The 18,439-nt window shown below is 58.2% G+C and overlaps 5 protein-coding genes across 5 annotated transcripts; 2 read left to right on the top strand and 3 right to left on the bottom strand.

Moving 5' to 3' along the window:
* Positions 1-171: 171 nt before the first annotated feature.
* FMN1 (riboflavin kinase) lies at positions 172-833 on the bottom strand (the record flags this gene model as incomplete). The annotated part of the gene is made up of 2 exons (XM_053173748.1): positions 172-660; positions 717-833. The coding sequence occupies 2 exons, from the start codon at positions 831-833 to the stop codon at positions 172-174; spliced, it is 606 nt and encodes a 201-aa protein (XP_053042305.1).
* A 1,012-nt stretch (positions 834-1,845) lies between these two features.
* FMP52 (Protein fmp52, mitochondrial) lies at positions 1,846-2,565 on the bottom strand (the record flags this gene model as incomplete). Its single annotated transcript, XM_053173747.1, has 1 exon — positions 1,846-2,565. One exon carries the CDS (start codon positions 2,563-2,565, stop codon positions 1,846-1,848), a length of 720 nt encoding a protein of 239 aa, XP_053042304.1.
* Positions 2,566-4,447: 1,882 nt separating this feature from the next.
* On the top strand, positions 4,448-5,120 carry COL26b_000781 (uncharacterized protein; the record flags this gene model as incomplete). The annotated part of the gene is made up of 2 exons (XM_053173746.1): positions 4,448-4,466; positions 4,528-5,120. 2 exons carry the CDS (start codon positions 4,448-4,450, stop codon positions 5,118-5,120), a joined length of 612 nt encoding a protein of 203 aa, XP_053042303.1.
* A 233-nt stretch (positions 5,121-5,353) lies between these two features.
* Positions 5,354-5,746, bottom strand: COL26b_000780 (uncharacterized protein; the record flags this gene model as incomplete). Its single annotated transcript, XM_053173745.1, has 1 exon — positions 5,354-5,746. One exon carries the CDS (start codon positions 5,744-5,746, stop codon positions 5,354-5,356), a length of 393 nt encoding a protein of 130 aa, XP_053042302.1.
* Positions 5,747-13,571: 7,825 nt separating this feature from the next.
* On the top strand, positions 13,572-15,768 carry COL26b_000779 (uncharacterized protein; the record flags this gene model as incomplete). The annotated part of the gene is made up of 6 exons (XM_053173744.1): positions 13,572-13,614; positions 13,872-13,994; positions 14,107-14,218; positions 14,274-14,478; positions 14,530-14,685; positions 14,737-15,768. The coding sequence occupies 6 exons, from the start codon at positions 13,572-13,574 to the stop codon at positions 15,766-15,768; spliced, it is 1,671 nt and encodes a 556-aa protein (XP_053042301.1).
* Between the last annotated feature and the right edge of the window lie 2,671 nt (positions 15,769-18,439).

The raw sequence follows: 18,439 nt of genomic DNA, 5'->3' as shown, positions 1-18,439 counted from the left end.
CTTCACTTCAGCCACCCCCAGGGGCAAGGAGGGACTGTCACACCTCCCCAAGCAAAGCCCCCTTTTCGACAAGAACAGATTCCCCAGGTTTTATATTTTCAATTCTAGAATTTCTAAACGCTGAATATCGTGGTTTCTTCCGAGTGACATCGTGATCATGAAAAACATAGTCTAGTTCTTGGGCAGGGGCTCCACCAGCCAGCTCGCGTCCAGCGTGCCGGCCTTGTCGGCTCCGGGGCGCAGCTCGGCGGGGGGCGCCCAGGCGGGTCTGTCGAGCGAGCCGCGCGCGACGTCGCAGTCGAGGTTGATGTCCTTGATGAGGGCGTCGAGCGACTTGTAGTCCTTCTCCTCGCGGACGAAGCCGAGGATGAGCAGGCGCATGTGGGAGTCGTAAAAGTCGGCGGCGAACTTGTGGAGCACGTGGACCTCGGCGGAGCGGACGGTGTTCTTGTAGAAGGGGTTGTAGCCGATGGACATGACCATGGGGTACAGCTGGAACTCGAGCGTGGGCTGGGCGGGGCCGTGGCCGGCGGCGACGCGGTCCGGGTGCGAGGCGGGCAGGGCGAGGGAGGCCCAGCCGAAGTAGACGCCCGACTTTGTGTCGTCGATCCAGGGCGTCTGCGAGGAGTCGACGGGCAGGTTGGCGGTTGGGATGCCCAGCTTTTGTCGGTTAGATCTGCGCTGCTGCGGGATGGAGGAGGAGGGGTGGGACTCACTTCCTTGGATCCGCGACCGAAGCCCGAGATGACCTTGCCCTCCATCTTGAGCGGGAAGGGGGCCTCGGGGCCAGAGTCGGGGCCGACGATGAGGGGACGTGATGTTTCTTCCGCCATGGTGAGTGTGTGTTGTGTGTGTGTGTGCTGATTAATCACGAGTGAGACTGAGTATATGACACCTGTGTGTCTCTCTGTGAATCTTGAAATGCGGGGGGCGAGACGCTGTGTTTAAGACCCAGACGAGAAGATGCGCGCGCGCAAGTTCAGATGATCGAACCCGAAAAGCAGTGTGACGGTAAGCAAAAACCTCGAGGGTGGTCGTGAGAGAGAGATTGCGAGTGAGTCGCCGCCGATGAGATGTGGTGGGGCAGCGCAGCTGTGATGTGATGGAGGGGTCACTGTTCGGGCAGGTTCGATAAGGCTCCGTTTATCAGTTTAAAGATCGGCCACTGGCGGATCGGGTCTGCAGTGGGATGTGGGGCACGAGCGCCGGAAGATCCACGGTTTGTGAGATGAGCGGCAAGCCGTCTGACCCTCTGTTTTTCTTGCATATTGCATGCATATTATCGTCCAATGATTCACCGCATGACGCTTCACAGGGACGGGAGGTCCAACCGGCTCGGTTCCGGGAACAGCAGACTGGTATTTTTCGTGGTATAATTTTGCTGCAACACTAACAACCCTTCAAACAAACGACCAATGGACAAAACGTTGCCTGGGCTTGACCTCTAAAGACAGTGGTGGTATTTCATACAGGAGCGTTTACACGGGGATATCAACAAGGGAAGGAAACGAGGAATATTGACAAGAACAGGCAAAGTGTAGAAAACCCGGGGCTGGCGGGGCCAACTGCGAGCCGGACAAGCCCACGCACTTACACCAACGACTTCACCTCCTGGACGTCGTGGCACCGAACGAAACACGCTGCAAGGTGCCAATGCACGCCACGGGAAACGATGGAAACGCCATTGATCCCGAGAAATCTCGCCGGCGTTGTGTCACGGCGGAAATGAGCCGCGGGACGACAAGACACAGGTAGGACATTCTCCCGACGGACGGCCGGCCGATGGCAGCGACTCATCGCTCCCGTAACGTTCCACCACCCCAGAGACATCGTTTGACTCCAACTCTACGATCGGGGCCAGGCGCCGTGCTTCCACTCTGTCCGGCCGAGGCGGACGATGTCGTGGGCCTCAATCACCCACAGGCCGCTGGGCGCCTTGCCCTGCTCGACGAGGACGGAAGCGTGCACGGCGGCGCGCGCAATGACCTCGGCGTCCTGGCCCAGGCTGTCCTGGGCGGCCCGGCTGACCATGCCCAGCCCCTTGATGACGCTCTGGAAGATGCCCTCGCCGGCGCGGCCCTGCTCGCGCTGGCCGAGGATCATGCCGGGCTTGAGGATGATGCCGTGGTCGAACTCGGCCTCCTTGATGGCATCCTCGACGCCGTTCTTCATCTTGGAGTACGGTGCCTGGCCGGAGATGGCGCCGCGGGTGCCGGCGGAGGAGACGAAGATGAAGGCCTTGACGCCGGCTGCCTTGGCGGCCTTGACGAGCTCGACGTTGAGGTCGTGGTCAATCTTCCACTGCTCGGCGATACCGCCGGCGGCGGCCCGGGTGGTGCCCAGCGCGGAGAAGACGACGGTCGGCAGCGGCTGCAGGGCGGCGAGCTTCGGGGGCCACGCGGAGGTGTCGGCCTCGATGATGGGCTTGAGAGTGAGGCCGCCGGCCTTGGGGGGGCGGCGGGAGATTGTGTTGACGACGGCAAAGGCCTCCGAGTTGATGAGGTTCGACAGGATGTGGGATCCGACGAGGCCGGTTGAGCCGATGACTGCGGCCGAGTGCGCCATGGTGTGCGTTTCTGTAAAAAGTGAAGTTTAAGAGGTGCTGCTTTGATGAGCGGTGGGCAAGGTTGCGGTGAGCGATATGCGGGAATGATACGACGACCGTTGAAGACCCGGCGGTTTGGTAGCTTGGTAGGACGATTTGGTCTGTGATGCTGCAGCTGTCGGCGCTTCCTTATTGTCCGTGTGTGAATGGACAGAAATGAGAAGAGAGGAAGAGAGGGCAGGACGTCTGTGGGAGAGGTTGATGCTGTCGAGGCCGGGCTTTATGGGACTTGCGTCTTCTTCCTTTTCCTGCTTTACGGCCTGACGTCTGTGTGTGCTTGATGAGACAAGGCCGTGAGGGGGTGCGACGAGGCCAGATGAGGGGATAGGCGGAATTGAGAAAAGGAGCAGGTTGTATGGATGATTGGTAGAGGCTGTTGCTCTCGCTCGAGTGTTTTGGGGTGTGAGGGCAGGGCTGGGCTCGAAGATGACGAAAGGCTGTAACTTCAGAGCAGAGTAGCTCTCGGGTGCTTTCCAACTAGCAGCTGGGACGGAGGAGGAGTAGCGGCAGGGATGGAGGGGTGAAAGGACGACGGGCAGCAGAGTCGGTACGGTCTAGTTTTTTAAGCTCAGACAGGGAGGTCGGAGCGGGTTTCTATCACGGTCTCACACCTCTGGATGCCCCACACTCCAACGGCGATGCATGCCATGCTTTTGCTTCCCTGACCATCCATGGATTACACATCAGCTGGAGCTGTTCGCTCTGTGACCTGCGATGTTGATCCACCTTAGGTTCGCGAGTTCCGTCTCTGCAGCGCAGCCGCCTTTGCATGAATGAGCACGTACGCTGCTACGGCTCATGACTAGCACCGCTCGCTTCATTTTGACTTCTCTCCGCCCTGGATTTTGGAGCTCGAGACCACAGAGACGAGACAGCCAGGGAAATCCGGCACCGCCCACGGAAAACCAGAAGCAACGAGAACCAACACATACACGCTGATGGGATGAAGAAAAAAAAAAGTCGGGGGAAACCTGGCAAGTCCGCAGCAGTAGCTGATCATGCAAACTCCGCTTAGACGGAGAGCTCGGCGTGCCTGCTACCTTATCGCCGCGGGATCCATGGCTTCTGGGATTTGTCCCGACTGGACGCGGCGCCTGACCTCATCTTTTATTGCTGCAAGAGAAGAAAAAAACAGCTCTCCCTCTGTCGCAAGTCCCAAAGACAAGGTACCCTGATGCCATCGCCAAGGCCGTGGGGTGTTTCGGTGCAAAGTAGCAACGAGATCCATCTCCCCGGTCTCTTTGGAGCACTCATCGGCGATAAAGATGAGGTGACGTGCGGATACTCCGCCGGCCTGGAGCTCCATAGCGGAATCCTGAGCGGAATGTCGACTCGGCCCTCCCGTGAAAATCGTCAATTGCCTGGCCAAAGACTGCGAGCTGCTCACAGAGATCTGCGAGAAACGTCTTCACATGATGAAGCCACCTCCAGTCCTGCAACAGACTTTCGGCAGCGGCGGCCGACGGGTCCAAGGTGAGGTCAACACCTCAAGCACAAGCTGCGGTGAGGTTGGAGGTTGGAAGGTGAGGCGAGGGCGGCGGTGCAGCCACACTTTTCTGCCGTCGACGCGGGGTGCTGATCCCTGTAGCATGCGCTAGAAGCAGAAGCACAGAAGCTCTTTCACCCCGCCATCCTTGACCTTCCCCTCACCAAGCGATTCCTTCGCCGACCGAACTTGCGACACCACACGACTGCCTGACTGCCTAGCCACATCATCGCCGTTGCAGCCTCACCCTTGCTCCAAAAGCTGCTCTGATCCGACCGCACGGCACCTTTTCGATCTTCACCAGTCTTGTCTTTTCTCCAATTCACAGCAACGACCAGCGGACACAGTCGCCCACAATGGCCACCCAGTACGAAGGTAGATGCTCCCCGGCAGCACCAAACTCTACCCTTTACGTATGATACTGACTTACACGCAGTCGAGCACAACATCAAGCCCGGGCCCTCCACCCAGTCCGGGACCCGCCGCATCGACATGTCCTCCTTCACCTCCTTCCTCGCCAACCTCACGACCGACGCCGCCCCCTCGTCGCCCCAGGAGCACCGCCACACGAACCCTCACGCGACGCCCACGCCCGTCGACGCCGCCGCCCTGTACCACCTCCTCCAGCAACAGTTCCAGACCCTCTTCTCGACGGCCCCCAACGACGACAACGCCCGCTTCCTCTCCTCCCTCGTCGAGGCCCTCGAGTCCGACATCAACAGTCCGCCCTCCGAGATCCCCGGCGTCAGCCAGGAGTACCTCGACTCGCTCGACCGCGTCCCCAAAAAGTCCCTCGGCAAGGACGAGGCCTGCCCCATCTGCGCCGAAAAATACCTCGACGACCAGTACCCCCTCATCGTGGAGCTGCCGTGCCACAGCAGCCACCGCTTCGACCTCGAGTGCGTGAGCCCCTGGCTGCGCAGCAAGGGCAGCTGTCCCATGTGCCGGAAGGACCTGACCAAGAAGAAGGAGCAGATCGTCGTGGAGGATGACGAGGAGAATGACGATCCCGACGGGCTGTACGCATAAGAACGAGGAAGCAATAGAATGGGCGGTGACGAAGGTGTTTGGAGTTGGGGTTGCATTGATATCCTCGGAGTCTGTTGGAACGTTCACGGCGGCGGACAAGGCATCACACGGCCTTCAGATATGCTCAAATCATGATTATGTCGAGACAAACGCCGTCTCTGTCCTGATGCTGTTGATGATGTTGTTTACACACGCCAATGCTTCTCTGATGATGCCAACCAAGTATTCATCCTTCAAGCGGTACCCGCCTTCGGGGCGCTGCCACCGCCGCTCTTTCCTCCTTTCCTAACCTCCTTGCCCGCGCCCTTTCCACTCGGGTTCTCGCCTTGCGGCTTCGACAGCTTCTGATTCGCACCGGAGGCGTGGAGCTCGTCGCTGCCCTCCTTGCGCTCCGTCTCGGGCCGCGTCTTGGACGGGTCAAACGCCTCAGAGTCCTTGGCGGCGTCCTGGTCGCGCCCCGACTTGGTCGCCTCCGTGGTGCCCGTGTTGATGGAGTTGCGGTCTTGGGTGTCCTTGTACGGCAGGCGTGCGGTCGCCGTGCCGGTGAGGGCGCGTGTTGTCGAGGGAGCTCTCAGGGAGCCCGCTGCTGCGCGGAGGTTGACGGATCGGAGAGCTTGGAATGCCATACTGACGGACCGTGTGAGGATTTTCTCGTGGAATTGAAGTTAAGAGAGGTCAATTGAACTTCGATGTGAACTCTGATTTGTTTGTTGTGTGTAGGAGTGACGAGCTTCGACCGTGTGGGAGCTGCTGCATCGACGTGCCATCATTCTTCGGCTCGGTGACGTCATCAATACGTCCAACAGACGAGACGGGCAGTTGCGGCGCACCCCCAGCTCGTCGCCATGCTTATTTTCACATCACTCTGAGCCGGTTCAAACCTGACGCATGTTGCGCGCTGCATTGCGGCCAATTCTTTCGGTGCACTGGCCCGTGATGCAGTTTACCTCCCGGAGCTCTACTTGGGCCAGCTCCCGAGAGCTCCCCCGATGAGTCTCACCCTTCGCACAATGCTCTCCGGAATCATGCTGCTGCGGGAAACGCTTTCCGAGTCGTAGACACCTCCGAAATGATCCCCAGGGCTAATTGGACGGCGGTGACACCTCCGCGCTGCATTCGGCCGTCGAGCCTCGCCGCCGCATGGGGCAACTTCGCCCACCGGGTTATATGACAGTCTTGCCCCCGTCGGCCGTACAGCACGTCTGAAGAATGATGGACACACTTCCATACATTGGAAGCATGCCTTGTCACATTTCTATACAACAAGGCAAGACAGACCATCCCTCAAAGACGACGAGCCGGCATGCATGCCATGCCACTCCAAGATGCGATTGTCTCTGATCTGAAGCTTCAAATCTCGGCATCTTTGATGTTTTGAAACTGCACAGCCCCTACGAAGGCTTCCTTCAGCCCCCGGGAATGCCACTTGACATTTAGATGTTTCCTCGCGTTGCCCATCGGTCACCTCAATGGGTCCAGTTGTCTCGGCCGAAGCAGCAACTCGGCTAGCTATCCGCGGTTCGTGACATCTCGGGTGGCGCGGAAGGGCCACCTCTCCAGATCCGGGGCCAGCCTGCGCCAATCATATTGCATGCTCTTAGTCCCGCAAGTAGGCGGCATTTCCTAGAGAAGGCCCTTGATGGGAATCTTCGACCTGCCCGTCTCCTTTGAAGCTTTGTTCCATGGTGCAGCACGTCAAGCCACCGTCGTTTGCGCCTCCCGGTAACGATATTTGACATCCTTGGCCAGGCACGGGCAAGACAGGCCTCGCGGTGGCATCTGTCGTGTGTACAGATCCCGAAATGCTCGCGTGCGTTCTGGCCCGAGGAACGGGAGGCGGCACAGCGCCGGTGAGGGCGTCCCGAGTTTGCAAAAGGATGGTAAAGGTCGTCATTCTCGACCCTTGCGCAGCACTTGCTGGCGAACCGGCATGAGACGTGAAATGAGCGTTGCGGTCTGGACCTGTCCTCACGACGCAACGCTGCGGCACAGGCCGCGAGTGACCACCGCTGGCCAGTGCGGCCATCTGATTGAAACCGCCCTTTGGTAATGTTGTTAACGATGAAGGGATTCCCGCAGGATGTAGCTTCGCGAGCCTGCTGCTGGTGGCCTCGCTCACACGGTTGACCTGTAGGAACGTCCGCAGTGCCCTGTCATTAACGAGGATGCATGTGGACGACGTCGGTCGGCTGAACCACGACACCGATGCATTGACCCAACGGAGGAATGTTGCCCAAAAAGCAATGGAAGAAGCCGTCGCCGCTGGAATGCGAGCCGGGGGATCAACATCACACCACGACGCCTCTGCACGAGAAAGGGATTATGGCCGGCCGGCCGTCACGGCCGATCCCACTGTGGCACTCCTCAAAGCCACTCGCTACTGCTTCCGTAGCAGCCGACGGTTCCACCTGCGCAACCAGCCCAGGGCACCGCAGGCCTCGCTGCTCCGTCACCACGTGGAAGCCCGCGGTGGACGTTGTACGGCGCCGTAGGTCTTCATTCGGCTTCATGTGCCAGCGACTCTGCGACAGTCAGCAAGAACGCCACGAATCCGATGCGGAAGGTGAGCAAGCTTAAATATATTACCAAACGGGGGGAGGTTGAAATGAGGCTCCTGGTGGACGCGTCGAGACGTCAGTCAAATACGACCCAAGAAACGCGCGGGGGAGCCAATATGCGTGCGCACCCCTGAAATGGGGCCTGCCAAAGGAGGCGACAAGGACCGACTGTCGCGGCAGTCGTGTTTTGGGTTTGAATGCGATCTGCAGGATCAGCAGCGTAATCCAGAAGATGCCTGGACGCGAAGCCCACAGCTCTCGTGATTAGACGAGAAAAAAAGTCAGGCGTGTCGCGTGTGATGCAAGTGTTAGCATTACAGATGTGTGTGCTCCGTGTGCACAAAAGTATCGCCAGCTGTCAAATGTTAATAAGGGGCCAGTAAGGGATCATGTGTTGCGTTTGACGGAGATGACCGGCGTCGAGTGCGAACAGGTGTGCTCCTGAACTTCTCCATCCGGAGCATCTGAAACGAACCTGCAGAATTGGGATGATCTCTCTGTGGGAGGAAGGGGGGACCGGGGTTCGGCAGTGGGATGCTGCAGTCGTGGTTTGTCGGTGCTGTTGGCCGTTTGTTTGCTGCATCATGGATGATGGATGTTGCACATGGAAATTACGTTATCCATGGGGATTCCAATTCATCAACGATTCGTCTATTTTAGGCGTGGCCGGCGGGATATGTGGCTTCTCTTTACTTATCGTAAACGTTTCAACCTGTGCCTGGTTTGACATGCGTGACGAAGCGTGGCGTCAAACGGAAGACTGCCTTTTTTGTTTCTTGCCCCGACAGCGGTTCCCACTGCAGCATTGTCTCGAGTTGGTTGATGTTCGTGCAGGGTCTTGTCAGTCCCGCGTGGCCGGTGGAGGGCGGACGGGAAAGAGACGAGTCGCTAATCTGGGACGGCGGCATGAATCTAAGGGGCAGAATCTTTCCAGAAGGCCGCACATGCTGCCGTTCCACATCGGGCTCCGTGTCTTGGATTGGTCCAGCCCTGCGCTTCAGCTGGCAGGCGGGATGACCGCGGCCTTGGATGGCGGGGGCGGCGGCGCAATCCATCAGCGCGCCAGAACTTTGGAAGCAGTCTGATCAATCCTCGAGACGCGGGTGTAGCGCGTCGCAGATGGCAGAGCCTCGGGAACCGAATGTCGCTTTTCGTCGAGGTGGGCACCGTTCCCCCGGGGCCATCCCAAACCTGCAGCGGGCGTACGACCGACTTGGCTGGGCCTGAGAAGTGCAACCTGGGCAGTTCGTGGGGCGAAACCGCCAGATGCGCCGACGACGACATTTCTTGCATGTTTAGCTCGACCCATGAGTCGGAGTCGTGCGGACCTGTCCCCCCAGAGCGGAAAGACGTCGGAGCATGGCCGCCAGCACGGAGCGTTTTCGCTGAAATGACCATGTGATTCAGACGGGAGGCCCTTGTGCGACATCCGCAACCGCAAGACAGGACTGACGGATCCCTTCTTCGACGGCACGGTAAGTCAGAATGACAATGTGTGCGGCAAAACTGCAGAAGCAACGTGAGGTTCATCATCATGTTCGCCGCACGTGGTTGGCAAGGATGCTTAATGCGCCGTCCTGCGGATGCTCAATCTATTCCCGATTGCGGCCACACCAATGTGCGCCGCCCGTTTGCAGGGCGAGTTGGCGTGGACGTTCGACTGTGTCCGTCAGTCAGTAGTCGATATGCAGAAATCCGCTAGATCGACGCTAGGCTTCCATGATTCCACGCTTCATGATTCCCAGCCGTGTGTTTGCGTTTCCACAGTGTGCCTCAGCATAGCACGAAGCCGACGCTGTGATGTTGGTTTCCCAGCGTGGCCTGTTCCTGGTGGCTTGGAGCTGCTCAACAAAGACTTGTCCGTTAACGTGGTCGTCACGCCTTACAAGGTGCAATGGAGGCCATGACGACAATTGACTTTGCTGCTGACGGTGGCATCGATATCCTTGCTGGCTGGATGGATTTTGGTCAAGCCGAGTGTCCGCCGTGGGTTCGTCCGGCCACTAGGCAGAGATCCGTCGCAGGCGCAGAAGGGGGTCAGAAGCGGTTGACCTCGTGGCCAGAATGTTTTGGCTCCTCGATTGGACAGGTTATGGCATGTTTCGAGGCATTTCTCAGTCGCCGGAAGGCCCCGGATTGGCGAGACAATTTAGCTTCTTCCGATGGGCAGCTAGTGGTACGGACTTGTCCTTCTAGGACAGTTCGCTTCTAGTCCGTTTGTTTCCAAAGCGCGGGCGTTCGGCAGTCGAGAGACCAAAGTGATTAGACGGTATGCTGCTGCTGCTGTGCTGGTGTTGCCATAGACGAGAAGACAGAGTTTGGTGCAGTCGAGCACCGGCCAGGTTCAAAGTCTGAGAGTCGCAGAGTCGGGACTCTGAAGACTGCGCAACGGGGAAAGACGCTGGTAGAGCCGGAGTCGAGGTTGACGCCATTGGCCAGTTCGTAAAATGTCACGTACCTTGCGTTAGGTACCTTATCTCTAGAGGAAAGTTCCCGGACGTCAAGCAGCGGAACTGAGGCGGTTTTGCCATAGTTTGCAACTCGAACTGTGATGGCGGCAACCGCAACTGCCCTGCAACTGCCTTTTCTGCCCAGAGCCAGCCAGAGCCAGGTGGCCAGGAACAGCCAGACAATCTTACTTCAGCGCACGTCCCTCAGCCTTCAAGAAATGAGGGTAAATTGGAGGTACATACGGCTACTTTTCCGTCACAGCGGTCCGGCAGCCGCTACTCGCGCGCATCTAGCGGCCGTGAGGATGCTGCTGGTGAGCTCGCTCCCTGATTTACCCTCTTCCTTGGGCGTGCTGTTCCTGCGCCGGGGACGCCGCCGCGCCGCAAAATCAGGGACTCTGCAGCGCTGCGGGTACCTGTGCGGTAGTCGCCCGGCTGCTTCCTTTGCTCGGACTCTCCAACATCCACATCTCACTTGGCGGTTGGTGTTTTTTCTCCCTCCACGTTCCTTATTTTACGACCCGGGCTGAGATGGCCTGCAGCTCTGAGACCCTTGAATCATGCGCAAGATACCAAGACTGCAATAGTCATCGTCGACACGACTCGACGTGGGCCGAGCAACAGAAACGAGGCCGACGGGAGGAGACGCGGGGCGACGACGGACGATCGACGACGACAGAAACAACATCCCGGGGAGTTGAGAATGGTCGTGTGCCGTGGAGATACACGTTCGCTTTGCAGGAGGGAGTTTGGACCACATACTACAACCTCGTGTGGCTTGATGGGTGGCAGATGGCATTTTGACAAGCTCCTGCGGAAATCTAGAATGCCACGAGATGTATTTCCCCCTTGTTCGCTTCTGGAAAGCTGTTCATCGAGCTACGCTGCTACGGTCTGCGCGCCAGAGCCACGAGGAGACGGCAACGACGCTACAGACACCACCACGGCATTGTCCTGCAGCCATTCATCTGCCATGCCGGCTTCCGTACGAAGGAGCGATTCCTTGGACCTGGCTCGCCGAGACCCTTGACACCCATTCCTGAACTTGCTGCGGATTGCTTACGGCTGGTCTCGCCGTCAACCCCAGGCGCACCTACCTATACTGACTAAACCATCTTGTTTGCCTGCCCTGAGCTGAGCCATAGATAGATGCAAGGTGCCTGACATCAAGACGACGCCTTGCCCTCTTTGGCAGACTTCTCGACCAGATCACCTGAAACCTGATGCATCTTTGTCTCCGCGTGCTGCGGCCATGCTCAATCGTCCCGGCATCTGTATGCTATTCGGTCTTTGAACAGCGGGCGGTTGACGACGAGAGTTTGATGCTTTCTGATGCTCCCGCTGCTTCTGCTGCCCAGACCCGATTTCTGCTGCCTCTGCATATCAAGACCATGGGAGTTGGACATGCATTTCCGAATGGCCCCAGGTGCAAGCAAGCTAACCTTTTTCCGCATGCAGACGCAGACAGGCAGGGATATGAACAAGAGAAGGAAAAAAAGAAAGGAAAAAAAGCAAAGAGACTCTCGACAGGGTATCGTCGGTCGGTCTGCAGGTCAGGGATGGTGAAGTTGCTTCGTTAATTACTAGCATCATCCATCATCCAGCAACCCCCTCGCCATTGGCGAGCCACCGATCCCTGCCTCGTTGCACAAGCCTGTCGGTTCCCACAATGGCTCCCACTTCCAATTGCGAGCCCCTGCCACACGCAAGCAATCCGCCGCCCACCTCCCACGACGACGACGACCACCACCAGAAAACGTGGGAGACGGGACACAGTACCTGAGCCCACGGCACCATACCGCTTGGTACATGCGTCAGCCTGCGATACAACCCGCCGTACAGAGTACAGCACTAGGTAGAGTACTGCGTGCACCACACACGGCGGCGGCGACAGCAACAAGCACCGCGCTAGGCCGGCCTAACCTTACTTGACCTACATTACCGACCGATCCTGCGTCCGTCCCGATAATTTGCAAACCAAATTGACATGTACTTGGAGTGCCTGCCAGAGGCCCAGAGCAGGCCAGCCTCGGCGTCGTAAAGGTGACCCGGCAGACAGTGCACGGCTGAGATATCTCGCATGGCCACGCAGACCGACAGTCTACCTGCTGCGGTACGGATAGTTCCTCGCTGGACAGCACCGACAGGCACAGCGACGCTGCCGCCGACGCCAACTCAAATACACCAAACCCATTGAGCAGTTGCTTCTCGACCCTAAGCCCAGGTGCGCTAACAGAGGGACGGAACCGTACGCCGCAAGATAGCCGCTTGTCTCGCCCGTATCGTACCTGGGATGTAAAGTAGTGTACGTAGCTGCTATTGCCGTGTATGCATGTATGTACGCAGTCACAGACTCTGGACTCTGGACTTGCGAGCAGTGCCCTGGAGACGAGCGAGACTTGTGGCTAAGGAAGGGTACCTAGTGCCTGTACCCCCATTCAACAACGACGACGTTGTTTGCTTGCTTGCTCGATTTGTAGATGGTCCGGTCCGGCCTGGCCTTGTCTTGTCTCCCCTGGGCTGGGGGGGAACAGACAAACGGACGGCAGACCATCAGACAGACCAGCAAGAGGCGAACAATTACCTATCACCCTAAATACACACATGTTCTCCTTTTTCTTCTGTCTCGTCTTTTTGTGTTATGTTATTTCCAGCCAGCCCTGGTCCCCGAAACAGGGAAAAGACAAAAAGTAGCACATCCCTTCTTCTTTCCGTTACCCTCGTCCTCTCCCGCCTCCGCTCTCTTCTGAGTCTGTTCTGTCCTGTCCCGTCCTCTCCTCCGCCGCCCGCCCTGTTTGCTTGCCTGCCCTGTCCGGCGGCCCTGTTCACTACTCGCATTGTACCTTTTTTACGGTACTGGCCACTCTCTTTCGCTGCTCTCACTGGCCAGCACTTGCTTGGTCCGTACTTACTGACTGACCACTGAACGACGGCCCCCCCTCCCCTCTGCTCTGCTCCACGTCCTCTCTCTCCCGCTCGCTCTCACACAGTCTCTCTCTCCTCGTCTTTCCCGTCTGTCTACATACCTACTCCCAATCAATTCAGGTCTGCTGGTCGTAGCTCAGTCTCCCCTTCGCTCCTTGACCTTGAACCCCCATCCCCTCCAATCCTCCACCGAGTCCCCGATTTTGAGACCATCACTCGAAGCAACTGGCCCTCCTACGGTGCCATCCCCCTGTCACCCCGTGCCAGCTGACTGTGACGGACTCCACTCCTATCTATCTGCCTCCATCTGCTGCTCTCTCGCTGGTTTGGGCTCTGTCTCTCTTTCTCGCTCCGCTCATTGCCTTTCGCTCTCGTTTTGCCCCCGATTTCAATTCTGCGGCACCTTCATCCCAAAAAAACGACACACGTCTGGATCATGGTGCGCGACAGTCGACACTGTCTTCCCTAGATCCAACCAGTGCAGACGTGAGAGCCATTGAAGACGACTGCACGTCGCAATGGGCAATAGCCAGGGCAAGCCCATCGACTTGGATGGCGAAGGTATGTCTCGCTCCCAGCCTACCTACCCTATCTACACACAGCTCTGCTTGCTGTTCGACCCGTCCCGACGCTCCTGTCCTGTCCTGTCCTGTCCTGTCCCGTCGCTGAATGCACGGCGGCAACCACCATTTGCCGCAGCACTCGCCTCACCACCACGCTGCGCAGCGCTGCACTGCACCGCTCTGCGTGCCGCCGCCGCCTCTCCCCACCACCAGCCCGATCATCGCCAAGCTAACCGGCATCTTTCCACTCTGCAGTCAACCTCAACCATTTCCGCCTGCTACGAGTCGTCGGTCGAGGCGCCTTCGGTAAGGTCCGCATCGTCGAGCGAAAAGACACGAACCTGTCCTTTGCTTTGAAGTATATCCGGAAAGATGAAGGTACATACACGCACACACACCGCCTCGTTGCACGGCATCCTCCTGCCCCGATGGGACGCCGTGCACGACACCATAGGATCACCTAGATGCTGATACTGCCTTTATCAAACAGTCGTACGATCAGAGAGCGTGCGGAACATCATACGAGAGCGCCGGATGCTCGAGCACGTGAACCACCCCTTCATTTGCAACCTGCGATACAGTTTCCAAGACATCGAATACATGTGGGACCGCCCCGCCATTGCTGCCCGACGATGCCTCTCGCTGACCACTCTCCAGGTATCTGGTTGTTGACTTGATGAGCGGCGGCGACCTCCGATTTCATATTTCGAGAAAGACCTTCACCGAAGACGCAGTTCGCTTCTGGATTGCCGAACTAGGATGTGCGCTCCGATACATTCACCAGCAAAACATTATCCACCGCGACGTCAAGCCCGACAACGTCCTCCTCGACGCAGACGGCCACGTGCATTTGACCGACTTTGTGAGTTTTGACTGACAATTGCCGGCGGAAGCGAAATACTGACTGGACAAGAATGTTGCCTCGGATATCGTGCCCGGCAAGGTTTTGTCTAGCAAATCCGGCACCCTCGCATATCTCGCTCCCGAAGTTTATGCTGGCAAGGGCTACGATGTCCGTGCAGACTGGTGGTCGTTGGGTGTTCTCTTCTACGAGTGCATCTACAACAAGGTGGGTCTACTCTTATCGAGACTTCGGATATTGTGATTAAACGTCCTGCAGAGGCCATTCGACGGCAATTCAGAAAGCACCCTCAGCCAGCAGATCCAGCTCGCGAATCCCAAATACCCCGTCACACAGCCCGCCGTCAGCCTTCCCTGTTTATACGCCATCCGAGACGCATTAAGCCCGAACCGCGACACACGGATGGGTGCCACCTGGGAGAGCTTCACTAAGCATGAGTTTTTCATGATGATTGATTTCGAAGCGTTGGAGCGGAAGCAGATCGAGCCTGTGTTTGTGCCGGCGGCTGACAAGACCAACTTTGACGCCACATACGACCTGGAGGAGCTCCTGTTGGAGGAGGCCCCCCTCGAGGCGAGAGCCAGACGCCAAAAGCCCCGCGAACGGTTGAAGGAGGACGCTTCGGAGAAGGAAATCAGGGAGGACGAGCTCTACCGCATGATTGAGAACGAGTTCCGGCCGTTTGACTACACACTCGCCGCGTACAAGAAGTATGGCTGCGATGAACCCATATATCCTGACGTGGCTAACGTACATAGAATCACCGAGCAAGAAGGAGGATTCCCCAACGGCGACATGAATCAATTACACCCCAACAGCGGGCCCCAGGCATTGACCACCGACGAGGCCACCCCCGCCGCGATGGCCACCAACGGAGGGAGGAACACCATGCCCCCGGCACCCTTACGAAAGAGCACGAGCTTGGAGAGACGACCCGGCAGCAGTCACAGCGGCGTGCCCCGCCGGCCAGCCGTGAAGCCGCCCCCGATACCGCACTACCAGCCCAACGAGTACCACAACCAGAGAGCCGCACCGCCGGCGATCGGAAAGCGCGTCACCAGCCCAACCGGCGGCATGTCAGTCACGTTGGACGGAGGCGGTAGTTGGTCAGAACTCGCCCGGCAGGACGCCACGCTTCCCACAGACGCCAACGCCACGGGCGATGGCAAGTCGGAGAGCTCAAGCGGAGTATTCAGTTTCTTTAGGGGCAAGAAGGGAAGAGGACACAGCCCGAAGCCCAAGGAAAGGGGAGTTTTGGGCAAGGAGGGCGCCAGGCAGGTTATTGGCTAGAAGACGATAGGGGACAGGTTGAAGAGACGGACAGACGCAACGAGGATGGATCGATACCCGAGAAACTCAGCAAAGCTCGAAGGGGACCATCAGGTCCGTATCCACGATCCCGCAGAGTCGAGGACGAAGGACACGGCCAGGCCGTGGCGTCCTGGCGATGGTTGGCAAACCTAGTGCCCGTTCGCCCAGGGATGCGACACAAAAGTCGCAGTGTGAAGACGCTGCGACGTCCCGAGAGGAGAGGCTGCACTACAACGGCACGGGCTGCATGTCACATTTGGCGGGCCTCGTCGGCGGGCACCAGCAGGCAGGAGGCGAGACGGCCTGTGCCGTGTGCAAACGACCAGAATGGTCTCTGCGCTGCCGCCCTTGGCCGGAGCCAAGGCTGTTGTCTCGATTCACTTCATCGCAAGGTTCCAGGAGGATAAGGTACACCAAGGGGCAACCAAATTCATGAAGCATCAAAGACGGTATGGAGCGTGGATTAGCAAAGTGACATAGGACAACTCATCAAGCAAGAATATACCCTTTGTAATAACACAGGCCAATACTCTACCAGCTCTCCCCACGTGCTGTCACAGTCGTTCGAGGCTACTGCTGCCACAAGGTTACCGCATCACCCCAACCAATGCAAAATAACTCCTTGCCTCGAGCAACGTGCGTCTGGTCCGTTTGGCTGCGATACTTTCCTCGCCCCGGACGGGGATTGGATGACGTTGGACGATTCAAGCAAGTCGGTCCCCGGTTCCGGGGGTCGCCATTGGTCGGCTGGGACGCTGCAACCGGTAAGTGGTCTTGGGGGAAACTCGGGGGTGGGAGGGCTGCTGCTGCACACCTGCAGATCCCTCTTGTCGCCCCCTTCCCACCACCACCCACTTTCCATCTTGCCATCCGACAAGGACGCAACGTTGGCCGCACCGCACCGCATCGCAACCCGAGGATACGGACCTGGGGTGTGCGGGCAGAGGGGCGATTGCTTTCTTCTGTTCAATTGCCGAGTCGATACCGCCTTGGCGGCAGCAGCTGGGGGGCAGCCCTGGAAACGAGCCGACTGAGCAGGCAGGCAGAACAGCCAGCAGTGACTCGACAAGGGGTCTGATAAGTCTCGTGATTCTTCTTCTTACGGGCAGAAGCCTTCTTTTTCGCCTCCTGGTGAGGGGAAGGGGGACCTAGGAGGCTTGTTCCGGGTTTGGGTTTAGACCGGGGGTTGGAAGAATAGGCAGCATATCACAAACGCAGTCATAGATACCGGAGCAGAAAACAGAAAAGACCATGGACTACTCCTTTGCTTCTTGGTGAGCGGTAGACGAGAGGGGGAAGCTTGTGCCGCGTAACACACCGCTCATCGCAACATGATCCTTACCGTGAGCGCAATCAGCATCACCCCCTCTCCCCATCCTTTCTGCCGTGTGCCATCTTTTCCTTTCGTTCTTCGTACGATTTTGCCCCCTTCTCCCACGTGCCGCTCTATCCATTCTCCTAGTTGCCTGCCATGCCATGGGGTGGCGGCTGGGCAGGCAGCATTCCCCACGTCAAAAAAAAAGGTGCTCACAGTCGACATGCCGCTGCTGGTGGTGGTGGTTGGGGGGACCTCTCTCTGCTCCGTGGTCCGTCCCCCCCCCTGGCGGCATGTGCACACAACAGAATACCGGCCTCCCCCCGCCTTTCTGCCCGTACAACCCTAATGTGGCGTGTCCTGTACATGATCAGGAAGGGGGAAGCCAGCCTGAGGGGAGGGAATCACGCACGAAAAAAGGGACCCGGTGCGAGGGGGGGGGGGGGGGGGGGGGAAGTGACAGAGTGCAACGTCCAACGGCGCAGGATCCGACCCTGTTCGCCCTCGGCCGAAGAGCCCCATCCCCAAAATCCGCTTCCCCGTCTCCGACCGCCCGCCAGAGACCGAACGCGAGAGACAGTCGCAACGCCGAACGCCGTCCGTCCGTGGTTCGTGTCGTGTCGTGTCGTGTCATGTCGTGCTGCCCTCCCCTCCCCGCATGTTTCCAGCAGCATCAGGGAGCGCATGATGGAGTTCTGCTGCCAAGGAGAATTCGGATGCGGGATGCGGATGCGGGCGGGTGTGGGGCGGCCGCAGACCTCGGGCTGGGGCAGTTCTGGACTACTACGAATCGTAATATGTACATCACGCCAGTATCTGTGGGGGAAAGGAGGGCCGGCTTGTTCCCGCCACGCTATTGATAGGTAGCTATCGACCTTAGATTTACGGCGGGCGCAGGAAGTTCAGGAGGCTGACCGCTAGCTCGCGCGCGCCGGGTCTATCGTTTGTAGGAGACGGGCCGAGGGTGCTTATCGGGCCCCTGGCATGGCAGATTGATGGCATCCGCCGCGGAGGAGCTGCTCCGTTTAAAGCTCCGTACTGGCCGGAAGCTCCGTTGGAACGACGTGGGACTTGATCTTCTTCACTTCAAGCACTCGTCTGCAGTACTCGTCTCAAGCACATACAAACAGTTCTTCCGAGAACCAATCCTGACGAGACACCCGAGTAAGTCCAACGTGGAGATTCTCATTCGCTCATTCATCCTTGGAACACCAAACTAGCCTATACTAGTAGCATATTACATCTGCAAAGAAAAACCAACCCCTATATGCCGACCCCTGACGTACAACCGTCGTGGTTGCCGCAAATCTCATCATCGTAGCCTTCCCAAAATCA

This window comes from Colletotrichum chrysophilum (genome assembly GCF_026319265.1).
Source record: "Colletotrichum chrysophilum strain AFK26 chromosome Unknown scaffold_3, whole genome shotgun sequence".
NCBI classification, from domain to species: Eukaryota; Fungi; Ascomycota; class Sordariomycetes; order Glomerellales; family Glomerellaceae; genus Colletotrichum; species Colletotrichum chrysophilum.
The sequence above is the reverse complement of the archived record's forward strand: the minus strand, read 5'-3'. Positions and strand labels throughout refer to the sequence as shown.